Below are 13,457 nucleotides of genomic sequence, written 5' to 3' on the forward strand. Positions count from 1 at the left end.
TCAACCTTTGTTAAGTCAAAATGAAAGCTGTCCTCAAATCATGTTATGCTACACACTGATCTCAGAAGATTGCACATCATCTGCTAGTCTCAACTATAAAGCCACAACTGTTTCAGCAAATGGATCAAGAAAAATTATTATTATTATTAATTAAATCTGTATACTGCCCTATACCCATAGGTATCAGGCTACTTCACAATTACACACAATTACACACAGGCTACTTTAGATTACACAAATGTAAGATTACAATATAAAAAACAAAAAATCCCAATAAAATTAATTAAACAATTAACAATATTAATGTATACAAACTAATAAAAATATACTTAACAATTAAACAATTTAAAACATCCCCATGCCCCTTAAAAACATTGATATTACCACAAGGAGGCTGGCCCATGCCCTCGTTCCAACCCCCCAAAGTGCCACCCCGAAAGGGACAATTCCCTTTGGTGTTGCCCCTTTATGGCAGCCCCACCCACAAGGCAGGCAAGCTTTATATAGCTGTCCCCGCAGTTGCTTCACACCTGGGGCAACAAGTGCTATCAGTGATGTCTGCCTGCCCAGGGTCTTAGTCCCTGGACAACTCTCAGCATCTGCAGGTCCAGGCAGATAAGAGGCAGGTGAAAATTATGAACAAGAAAAGATTTGTAAAGCCAACACATCCCATGCAATATCATGTTGCTTTAACATCTATCTCCAGAGTGAAAGTGAGGGAAGAACAGAACTACCATCACTACCTCCAAATGAAGAGACAAATTTAAGAAAGCCCTAAACAAGCCAACTATGACATATCTGCATAATGCTCCAACAGTAAAAAATTAAGTACTTTAAAATGCAATTTCAGGCCGCCTCCATCAAAACAGTTGTGGGTCAAAACTAAAACCCACAAGTTAATAGGGAAGAGTATGCCACTTATCATAGTTTAGCAAACTAACCTCTCAAAACTACATATAATGAATCAATGCCTGCCAGGTAAGAAATTCATAAGTAAGAAACTATTTCTCATTCAAGTTAATTTAGTTTTACATGCAAGTTTATAGATGTGGAATGCAAGGAATGGATCTGCAGAGCAATCCTAACTGTGTCTACTCAAAAGTAAGTCTTATTGAATTCAGTGGTGCTTCCCCCCACATAAACAGGTTTAAGACTGCAGCCTTAAGTATTAGTTGGGCAAACAGTCTAACACCAAAAAGGTTTGCAGGATCGTTCTCTTTGCAAAACTGCTAATACAGTCTAGTGGCTGTTTTCCTATTGTCCAAGAAGATCAATTATAGTAAATAATTGTCAAGGAGCCTGCAGAGGAAATAACAGCCAGACTGTTCTCCAGTCACATCCCTCCAATTTGCAAGCATAATTCACTTTGTTTCTACTCTCAGTTCTAGAGACTTTTCTAAGCAGCCCCCCCACCCGCCCAAAAGATTCAGACCATGCCAAGGGCAGGCTCAATCTTCTATGGCATTTTAGATAGCAACCCCCTACCTATGACTGCCTGTTCAGCTGGTACATTTAGAGCATTATCAGTCCCCAAGAGCTTCATTTAACTCTGTTCATGAAAAATAAAGAGCGCAGCAGAGTAAATCTTGCAGAACCTATATATAAGGACATGAAACTCACAGGCCTGCAGAGAGAATCTTTAATGGCGGTTTACAGACACATAAAATTACTTGGAAAATGCCTGGAGGGAGTTTGTTTTCCACATGCTGTCTTCCTGAGCAAAGAAACTGGAGACACCACAACAAAGGTAAGTTTTGTGTCACAGGGGAAGCATGACTTCTGTGCCTGACTTTCTAATCCTTCTTACCCTGACACAAATGACTAGCTCTTGGGGAACTCAAGGGGGAAGATTTGGTACTTCTTAGTGAATCATGGGCTGTTCAGTTTTAAACTTCCAGTTACACAACCCCCAAACATTTAAAAGTAAATTCTCTCCCAACCTGGCTAGTCTCCAGTCTTCAGCAGTAGCCGCTGCTGAACGAAAAGGCAAGGGACACAAATTCTCAAACAGTCTCTCAAGAAAGATGAATTGCAGGCTCTAGCAATTAGTTGTTTGCATGCCCCTTGAGAAAGGAATACTCTTCAGGCCATAATCTGCTTTTAAGTATTGGTTTTTATTCCAATCTTTCATTTTAAATATTACCTTGGGGACAGGCTCCCAAGGTCATCACCCAACATGCCAGCCACTATTGATTCCAGCAGCCCCTGTAAGCCCCATGAGATGTAAGTATGGAGGAAAGCCCATTAGCCAATCTGCTCCCCTACCAGCAGAATCATGTATCATTCCACAGGGATATTATGAGGATGAGCTCATAGGCACTTGCTCATAGCTTTAAAAAATGGAACTTCTGGGAACAGCAAAGAGTATTGCAAAAGATGCATTCAAATACTTACACCTTGCCCCTGACTATCCAAAGTAAGTCTACATCTTACTCTTAGAAAACAATGTATTTTGAAACTCATACCTTAACCCATTTTAAAGAACATACAAGTTGTTGTACCCCTACGTTTACAAAAGCAATCGCTGCTAAAGTGGGAACATGTTCAGCAAACTAGGCAACATAGCACTTTTTTGGGGGGGGGAAGCAAGGTGCTACAAGACTCTTTTAGGTTTATATCCCACCCCACCCCAAAATCCTGGCTGAGAAACCAACCAGCATGCTATAGTGCAACAAAAAAATGAAGTGTTCTGGGAATAAAAGCAAGAATGCACAAATGAGTAACAAAACTTTCATGCTACAGTTAATTGCTTTCCTTTTCTTACCTTATGTTGACCAACGCATGTGTCACCTTGCTGGCTGGCTCCTTCCACTGGCCAGCATTGGTAGATAGCCTCAAAACTGAAAGAAAAAAGATTAAACGAAGGTTACATTCTATGGCACCTATTTTGACAACAGTACAACATTTCCCAAGGCAATCAAGTAACTAAACAAATTATTAGAAAAATATAAATAATCTTAGATGAAGTACAGGCATCATCCAAATGTGACCACCACCACATGAGTAAAGAATGTGCATGTATTTACATTATACCAATGTAAGGGTATAATAAGGAGGAGAGGCTTCGAAAACACATCCCAACCTAAGGAACCTTCCTAGAACTTCACTGGGCTGCTTCTACACTGCTCAACATATAAACAAAACTATTAAGAAGCTTATTGCCTCCACTGTTCAGCATACAGCAGAAGCAATATGGGGAAACACATTTTTCCTTTTATTTGTTCTCACTTTGAATATGCATGTACATTCAATTTTTTGTTATAAAGTTATTATCGATGTTTATTGGAAGAGGCTATTCTAAGAGTTTTATGTAACTGTTCTAACATTATCATGCTGTGTGAGTGGATCAACTATGTCCCTTTTATGAATGACCATTTAACCCTTATTATATGCTTGCCAGACTAATGTTTCTAAACAGAGAGGAAAGCAATGGGAGGAAGGGAGGGCTGGCCCTTTATATGCAGCCCTTCTAAAGTGTTACTCAGAGGTAAGTGCCTTCATACAATTCCTTGGTTATGTTTCCCTGCCAGCATTCCTTCCTCCCCTTCATTCTGCCTCCCTACTAAGTATTTGCTCTACAGCATTTCACTGCATCTCTCTGCACCTTCACTCCCCTACCCAAAAACATCATTTACAGATCTAGACTGTCTGCTGCACTATTTTAAAAAGGGTATTGTGGGGGGGGTTGTTTTCCAACTGCTTCTGAGGCATTGACCTGGTTCTGTGGATGCTAGCAGGCCTACGTGCTCCCTGTTCTGTACAGTGGGTTCCTTGTTGTGCATCCATCAAATGCTTTTTTCACCTCTTGTTTACAACACCAACTCCTGCTGCCGATTGGCTCTGGGGGGTGTGCTTGCTCTCTGACCTGAGACTAAGGCATATTTTCCCAGCTGGGAACTCTCTGTGCACGGCAGGCTGGCTCACTCTAAATGAGGGCACCGTGCGCCTTGCTACCATTTAAATATTATATGCCTGGCAATAGCAAACAAACACACTTTCATGTATACACAGGTGAACCAGATGGCAATTCTGTACCCAAACAGCATCGTTTCTGGATGCCTGCTCCTGAAGAGTCGCTTTCAAAATGTCCTTTGCCAAGAACAAGGAACCTTTATCCTTTTCGAACAGGATTATTTCACATCCATGTGGTAACTGACAGCCACACAGTGAGCACACATGCTGATCAGGCATCGTACACAATTGCTCTCTCTCACACCCACACAGTTTATCTGTCATATCTGTGTGTTTTGTCAACAGCAAACCAAGTCATCCAACACTACTCACCCATAGAATACAGGTTATCAAAACTCTGGTGCATTCTGATGATTTCATAGTATAGCTCATCATAGCTGCTAGGAGTCGGAAGGAAGGTATCTCCATAAGTGATGAACATGTTAAACAGGTTTACCACCTTCAAAAACAAAAGCTATAGGAATTACTACAGGAAAAATGTGCCATATAATATATGCAGTTATCTAAGCATTTAAAATAAAGAAGTCATTACTTAATTTTTGTAGATAACAAGTGTTTATAGATAACAAGTGTTTCACCTCAATTGATTATAAACCACTTTTTTTCTTTCCTGATAAATTTAGGGATAAAAATAAAAACTGGTTATAAGCCCCCCAAACCACTGAAAGCAGGCATCATTCCCGTGAGGGAGGGAAGGAAATTGGAGGACCGAAGAAGAGAGTCTACCAAAGCCTAATAGCGAGAGGACAGAGCTTAGGGGCAGAAGCAAGTATCCTGAGAGGGTTAAAAAAAAACACCTCCTTTTTTTGCTCTATACAGGGCTGTTTCTAGGCTAGGGGAAGGAAAGCAGTGGGGCGTGATGGGGGAGTCGTTTTCCTTTTACCACTCTAGAGAACATCCCTATCCAGCAACCAGGCCCAAACCTGAGCCCTCTCACATTATACAGCCCTGCTGGGGAACTCCTACTCTCCCGTGTAAGCCACTAAGAGGTTCCTGTTCCAGGCTGGCTGAATTCCTGAGTATGTTCAGTCTTGTTAGGGGATGGGGATACAGTGCAACTGTTTCATTTGTTTGTTTGAGCAGACTCCACTTGTTACCCAAAGCAGTGACAGATCCATTTGTCACACAGCACAACAGTCAATAACATACACATGAAGGGGCTTTCCTCCCTCTTTCACATTTCCACTGAACACCTTGCCCAAATGCTTTGAGATTCCAAACAGATATCCAGCCGCAGGAAAAGTCCTTGAATCCAATTCCATCTTGAGCCAAAAATAAGTGCTCCCAACCCAGATACACAGAAAAACAGAGGTGCCATGATAGAGAACAGAACTTCTAAAAACGGCTCCAATAAGATCACTATCTGCTTTTGTGTGTGTGTGTGTTTGAGTGGGCATGCTCCACACTAATTCCTAGGTTTTAAATTCAGTGCTGTTAACTCTCACTGTCCCCAAGAAAGAAACTCACCATGAGAGCCAATGTAAAGATGTTGTGTTTTGCCAGCAAAACAGTCTCGTTGGACAAGAGAAACTTCAATAGATTAATCAGAGCTGAGAAAAGAATGAAGAGAGTTTTTTTAATGCAACTACATTATCATAAGCAGATACTTGCTCAAAGTCTTCAAAGAAAGCGTTTGATTAATTAGAATCCTGTCCGTCACAGATAAGCAGGCACAGAAACTGATGTATTGTTGTCCCAGATTTATCCTTCCTGTTCAATACCATGTTGAGTCAGTTGCCATTCAAATCAACTGACACAGAGGGTTTCCTCGCCCTACTTGTCAGCACCTTAAGTAGCACCAAGGGTCTGGGAAATCAGCTGCCTGCTTTCAGTTTCAAACACTGACAGCACAGGACACGGAGAACCAATCTCAGCTGTCATTTGTGCTGATGATGCACAAGGCAGAAGCAGGTATAGTGCAACTCTGCAATAGCTTGACTAGTTTTATAATGGCATGCATGACACCCAAGTAGATACTACACAGAGTGCCAAGTTTCTTAGGGCAGGACATGTCGCTTTTGATTCCTCTTGGGAGTATTGCCTGGAGAGAAGAAAATGTTAGCCGCTGGATTCTCCATCCCTATTTTATATCAACAGTCACCCAAGGAGAATGGACAGATTAGTAAATGAAAAATGTTTGGCTCATGAATGGTTTATGAGGAATTGCTGCATTCTGAATACTGGTAAGAAATTTATATACTTGACAGTGTTATTACAATCACTGGTAACAATAGAAAGCAATTTTCAAACACAGGCACTTCTGTTTTACTTGGAGCTTATTTGGCAAGTGAAAGAATCCCCTTCTGATTATGTGAACTGACAGTAATTTTCTGCTCTGGAGCTAGGTGTAGATATAGGAGTTCTGTGATCAAATTCTTAGCCTGAAATTTCCCAGTAAGGAAACCATACAAAGAAGTTTTATGTCAAAGGCTCTTCATCACTTTCTAGCTGGATCGGCTTAATGTCAGTCTGTGAGGCAAATTTTACAGGTACAGCTAGAGCATTATCATGAAGAGCATTCCTACTTATAGAACCACCACTGTGCAAGAAAGCAACATGCTCTATAATCCGCAATCTGAGAACTCCCAGAACAGGAAGCCCATTTAAGACAAGGGCAATCTGGCAGGATCCAGAACAAAAGATTATCCAGCTGCCAACTGATCATTTATCTGGAGCAGGGGTCAGCAATTTTTTTCAGCAGGGGGCCGGTCCACTGTCCCTCAGACTTTGTGGGGGGCCGGACTATATTGGGGAGGGGGAATGAACAAATACCTATGCCCGCAAAATAACCCAGAGATGCATTCTAAATAAAAGCACACATTCTACTCATGTAAAAACACCAGGCAGGCCCCACAAGTAACACAGAGATACATTTTAAATAAAAGGACACATTCTGCTCATGTAAAAACACGCTGATTCCTGGACTGTCCACGGGCCGGATTTAGAAGGTGATTGGGCTGGATCCGGCTCCTGGGCCTTAGTTTGCCTACCTATGATCTGGAGACTTGAAATGCTCAGAATTTATCCTCTGTCATGAGACAATGTTAAAAATCAGGCACGTTGTGGAAGGTCTAATGAGATAGTCAAGAGGGCATTGGGTGGGCCAGGTTAATATGACTAGTAGGATAAAAACACAAGCAGGATAAGGTGGGGGGGGAGGAGTCTGCCCCATGTGAAAGTATATTCATCCATTTGGAACAGATTTCAGCCACAAGTCAATAACTGCAGGGACGATGATAGAACAAGAGAGGAGTAAGACCCAACCATGGCACTGAGGGTAGGTGGGGCTCTCTGATCTTTTGGATATGATTGAAAACAGGTGAAGGATAGTGAGGGCCACATGATCCAATAACGCTAGTATTATTTTACAGGTGTCTATGTACATCAGGTTAATCACAGAAAGACAGATAAAATGTTTAGAAACTCATCTTAGGCCAAAACATAATCAAGCAAATACGGCAGAGAAGCAATTTCCATCTCGGTCTAGTGATCACAGATATAACCATGACAACCAAAGACAACTTCTTTGCAAATTCCTTTTTAAAAAACCTACACATTTCATGCTCGTATTTAGAAGATAACATTTTGCCCTCAGATTTAGAGCACTAATGAGCTCACCGCTGCAGTGACATGCACACACCCACTGTCCTCATGCTATTAAGATGCCTCTCTGTGTTAATACCTAGTGTCTTGTGTTTATAGCTTCATTTGCTAGTGTAATGAACTGTGCTTTGGGGACTGTGGGCATGCCCTATATGCCACACTGCCTCCAGCTTGAAAGAGTCTGCTGCCCATATTGTACTTAGAGGCATCAGCCTTCAGGGCAGAAGAGTAGCTTCAAATGGGTTCTTCAGAGCAGAGATGCAGTTAAAACATGTTTCCAAGGTAACTAAGCCTCCATGGTGAATGTCACCATCCAAGGCAATCACTGCTAGGGACTAAGACAGCTGCCCTGAGTCTTTGTGATGGTGGTTTACTGGACACTTCTCACATGAGCAGCTGTAATATGCTTTGATCATTGGCTCAGCTTTAAGAAATTCCACAGACAGAGATCACTGGCTCAAGCACATGGAATGCTCCACCACACAACTGTCTGCAGAAGTGCAATTTGCCTGTGGCTGTTTATCTGCAGGTCTGATTCACAGGCTGCTCAGTTTTAGTGGAGAATCTGAAAATCTCTACCCTGAAAATCTGAACTCTTATTTTAAAATGATCCTACTTCTACTAGCTTCTGGCATGGAGAACACTTGGGCTACACTTAAAACAACAATAAAAACTGTAACATGCAAAATACACTATCCAAACAACAGTAACACCACACTAATATGTAACAAGCAAGACACAGTAACATAAAATAAAATTTGTACAGTAATTGGACAACCAATAATAGCCCAGAAAAAAGGTATGTATTGCAACTGGAACTAAAAGATGAACAATGATGGTGTCAGATGTACCCTATAGGGGAGGCTACTGCCGAGACAGGACACTACCACCAAGAAGACCCTATTCCATGCCACCACACTATGTACCTCACCCAGTGATGGATGAGATAAATGTCTCCACTGCTGATCTCAACATACAAGGGGGAGATGTGCTCCTTCAGATAATCAGGCCCCAAGCTGTGTATGGCTTTGTATGTCAACATCAGCCTTGAACCGGGCTCAGAATAGGTAGCCAGTGCAGGACGCAAGAACATAAGAAGTCTTCTGAATAAGGCCCATCTAGTTCAGCACCCTGTTATCACAGAACCAGATACCTGTGGGAAACCTGCAAGCAGGATTCGAACACAAGAACACTCTTCCTTCCTGTGGTTTCTGGCAATTGGTACTTAGAAGCATTACTGCCTCCAGCTGCAGCTGCACAGCACAGCCATCATAACTAATAACAGCCTCCTGTTAACAGCCTCCTCCTCCGTGAATTTGTCTAATCCTCTTTAAAGCCATCTAGGTTGGTGGTCATCTAGGTTGGTGCTTAGCATGGGTGTAGCCGGGGAGGGTGGCATCTGCTGCACCCAAATCAAGTAAATAAATAAAAATACTTAATTGACCAATCGTGTTGTAGATAGCTTGGTTCTGCCCCACCCCACCCCCACATAAAGCCTGTCCCCCTAATATAAATCCTGGCTACGTCCACACACCCCAGCTATAAAGAACAGCAGAGTTTCAGTGATCTATGCATCTCCAAAGGGGGGAAAATCACCAGCTTTTCTGAATTGTCGCAGGTTGCCACAAAATATCCTGGCATCCTCATTCCCTGAAGCACTGAGAGCAATTTCAGGTCCCCCAACTGCTGAACACTCAGCAGGAGAGAGAGAAGAAAGAGACAGAAAGAGAAAGGCATGAGACTAAACACTACACCACTCAGGGGCACAAAAATGTATTCCGTACTTCATTCATTCTCAAGGGGCTCCTCCTCTGGCTGCTACCATTTGTACTCTTAATATAAAAAAGACCCAAAAACATCCACCTGTACCCCAGACATGGAAGCAAGAGCAAACTAGAAGCTCAGTACAAAAGTTACAGGCCGTGTCCACAACTGACAGCACTGGCATTTCGTCTAATTGCCCAGATTACTACTCTCCCTCAATTTCCTCTCACTGGGATAAAAGCAACCAAAGGAAAAAAGTAGGGTAACCTGCTTTTAAGCTGTTTTCTCAATCTTTTTTTTTTTTTTTATTAAGATGGCTGCAAATTGGTATGGCTCTCCAGCTCACACAGCTCAGATCAGTTTGCAGACTGGCACTTCCAGTGCTCAGCAGGAGCTCTGAGCTGTCTGTTATAGCAGGGGGGAAAACGCTGGGGTCCTGTTCCCTTTGTGAGAACCCCCTGAGAAGAGTGGTATGCTATTTGGCCAGCCACTATCCACTTCCTGACTATCTAGCTATAGAACCCACACCAAGCTGCACAATTCATTCAGGATAGCATGGAAACCTGATGCTAACAGAAAAGACTATATTATGCTTCATTCTTGGTATTTGAACAAGCTGCAAACCACGTGGGGGTAAAGGGGAGAAATTCAAGAAAGTGGAAAAAAGAAAGGCAGGAAGGTTTGCATAAAGTTCTGCATCAAAGGCAGGTGCTGGTGGTATAATGCCCAACAGAACAGAGAACATCTTCGTGGGATTTGCTGCTTGCCTCTTCTTACTACTAGGCCAAAACCTTATATAACTGTTTGGCAAAAGCAGGTCAGGTAGAAAGACATGGAAACACCCTGCTGAAATTGTATAAGATGTGCTAAAAATCATTATCTCCATTGAGGTGCAATATAGTTAGAGATTAGGCATTGTGCACAGGTCCAGTCCCTAAAAGCAACTTTCCCAAGTCTTTCATGGCACTCTGGAGAGGGGGTTTATTTGCCTATTTTTTGAAAAATCAGGGGTAACTCCAGCTCCAGGACTTTTAACCCTTACTGATCCCCCACTTCTCAAAGCAGAAAAAGAAGCGGCAGCCAAACATCTCTACCAAAGGTGCTCTACCAAATCCATCCCTCTATACTGCATATTGTGTCAGTTCCTAATGTCAGCACTCAACTCCTGAATGAATGAAAAATTCTCAGATTTATTCTACCTCCTATCTAGGGTCAAATTTTCATAAGAGAAGAAGCAGAAGAAAGAGAACTATGGACTTTGTGCAGATTTTTAAAAGGAAACTAGAGGCCTTTCCAGGTGATTTTCAAAATGCAGAAAATCCCTTCTGTATGTACAATGCTGTTTGTCACCTCTCTTTTTTTAGGAGAGTGTTAAAAATAAAATGAAACATATATGAAATGCCAACACACTGTTGCAGGCAAAGAAGTTAATGCTAAGTCATGCAAGGCTGCATGTAAATCTGGACACCAAATGTATGTTCTCTGACTCAGTGGCCCAGTCCACGTGTCACACTAAACCATAGTTTAAATAAACCATAGCTTAAATAAAAAACTATGACTTAACATAAATGAGCAGCATGTTGGTGCACAATGCTCAAAAGTCCCTGTGGTGCTCCCCCCCCAATGGTAAGACAAGAACAAACCTTGGTTACTGTTTGTTGCTTGTTTGGAAACAAACCATGAGCCAGGTTCAGATGACATGACAAGCCAGACTGGCTTTTTTTGCCCATAGTCCAGCAGCAGGAGAAAGGAAAGGGGGACCACAGGAACTTCTGAGCAGCCATGGAGACAACTGAATTACTGCTGGCAGAAAGTCCATCCAGGTGCTAGTGAGCAAATCTTCTTCAAAACAGAGCTATTGAGATAAATATGTCTAAGCAGGGGAAGACTTCAGCTTTAACCAAAACTAAGGCTAAGGGTGAAATTCTAGTTGGCATTAATCACTAAAGGTAGTGGTGACTCTCAACACTGAAAACAGATTAAGATAGATTAGGGGAATGGGGTGGTGGAGAGATATGAGCTAAGAGCATCTTCTAGTCCACTTGCAATTTCTTTACCATATTTAAAAATAATCTCAAATGTTACGTATGCACTGGCCTCTAGGGGGAGTGGCAAGATTCCACAGGTAAGATATTAATTCCTCAAACTGGCTGGCTGAGGAAGGGGCAATAATTAGGTGAAATAAGTCCAAAATAATGGACAATAATCTAGACTAAATGCTCTGAGAAGGTTAATTATGCAATTAAAATCAATAATTAAATCAGTTATGAGAAACTACTCCTTTAGCAGCTTCCACCTGCAGGCTTCTCAATAAAGAGTTTCCACCACAATCAACTTCCAATACAGAAGGAACATACCGTATTTTTCTGTGTATAAGACTAGGTTTTTTCACCAAAAAATTAGGTTTAAAATTGGGGCTTGTCTTATACACGGGTAGTGCTGAGGGGGTGTTTTCTTAATTTGGAGTCCCCAAAAATAGGGGGAGTCTTATACATGGAAAAATACAGTATATTAGACAAACTGGAGAGGTCTCTGAAGAGAGCAATAAAGAGAGCCAAGGGCTTGGCTAAGAAGAAGCCAAGGGCTTTGGCTAAGAGACAAAACTGAAAGAAGGAGGTACTTAATCTAGAGGGTAAACTGGGGAGAAGAGGCTGGGGTACAATTTTAGAAATGATATAGAGTATGTACATATACGCACAGAGTAAAATAATACTGTGCAAAAATAATACACAATGGAATAAAGATGATTCAACTGCTGTCCATAGTCAAAGGCAGAACAAATGGAAGTAAACAAAGCTTATTTTCCTTAAGAATGCTTGAGCAGGGAGTTGGTGAACCACTCTTCACAACAAACTTCTAAAAATACTGACATCTTTCAGAAGTGGCTCAGCTCACTCAGCCAGAGTACCCTTCTTACAATGCACAATGACAGCTAGATGAAACAAGACAGGTATTATTCCTGCAATACCAACCAGGTTGAATAAAGAAAATCAAGCAGAAACCTCAAGTTCCTTTATCTACTGTAAGGCCATCACAGGCAGTGGCATAAGGCACACCTAGCTAGCTGAGCAGACCGTAGCACTGGGATCTCTGGTTTGTACCTTAATGCCAACAGGCAACTAGAATTAACTGTTGCCAGAGTGAATGCCATCAGGTAAACACAGCCTGGTCAAACCCTTTGTGGATAGACACACTTTCCACATAAAGCAACTGAGACTGCCCTAAGGCGGCAGCGGCAGTATATTTCTATTTTTCCACTTCCAAAGCAATTCTTTTGAGGCCTGCACGTTATACTTGTAATAATACCATGATGTCTTAATGACAACTACTCAAAGGCAGGAAGTAGGAAAACTCCAGGAAGAAATCTCCTAAGGGAGTAGCAGGGGGTTGTTTGCTAACCAGGATGCAGGAACCAGCCACACTAAGCACCAATCAAATTGCGACACAAGGGTGATCAAAACACACTTGGTGAGAGAAAGGATTATTTACAAATAGGGTCTGACAGCGAGGTATCAGCACCATCCTCCAGAGAGATACTCATGGATTCAGAGTTTGCTCTAGAAATAGATGTTCTTTTCTTACAAACAAGTGCATCAAACTTCCCTGAGGCACAGTCTCCCCCAGAATTCATGGACATGGCAGGCAATTACCAGGGGACACTACTTGTGCTGGAAGGCTTGCTGTCAATCAGCCAAGAAAGCAATGGGATTTTGCCAAAAGGGAGCTGGGGATATATAAGTGAAAGCGGAGGTGTGCCTGGCCACACAACGCCACAGGCAGAAGAAATGCCTGCCGTGAATGGATACTCTGCAATCTACCACCTGATCACTGAATGTAATAAACTGTGCTAACACACAGTACTCTACTTTAAAAATATGGACATACAGAACTTCAGTGAAGGCAATACAACTGTTTTAAGTGCTAGGTTATCAACACCCTTCAAAGCATGAGTTATCCTGAACAAAATGCAGCACTTGAAGTGGCATTGATTGATTGATTTAAATTGCACCAATGCCTTATCCATGTGTTTTGATTTCTACTTTTTATTCCAATGTTTGTCTGACATACACTTGATACTCACAATACAAAATGTGTGCTCTTGGCACTGGAGTAACAAA

General features: G+C 41.9%; 1 protein-coding gene across 4 annotated transcripts in view; it reads right to left on the reverse strand.

Annotated features, from left to right (window-relative positions):
* The window catches only part of ARMH3 (armadillo like helical domain containing 3), a 122,921-nt gene that overhangs the window by 63,486 nt on the left and 45,978 nt on the right, over positions 1-13,457 (reverse strand). For all 4 annotated transcript variants that reach the window (XM_053389453.1, XM_053389452.1, XM_053389450.1 and 1 more), the window contains 3 exons: positions 5,440-5,522; positions 4,285-4,411; positions 2,765-2,840 (listed from right to left, as the gene is read on the reverse strand). In XM_053389453.1, coding sequence (XP_053245428.1) covers positions 2,765-2,840; positions 4,285-4,411; positions 5,440-5,522 — 286 coding nt within the window. The remainder of the gene's footprint in view (positions 1-2,764; positions 2,841-4,284; positions 4,412-5,439; positions 5,523-13,457) is intronic.

Source organism: Podarcis raffonei, chromosome 5 (assembly GCF_027172205.1).
Source record: "Podarcis raffonei isolate rPodRaf1 chromosome 5, rPodRaf1.pri, whole genome shotgun sequence".
Lineage (NCBI taxonomy): Eukaryota > Metazoa > Chordata > Lepidosauria > Squamata > Lacertidae > Podarcis > Podarcis raffonei.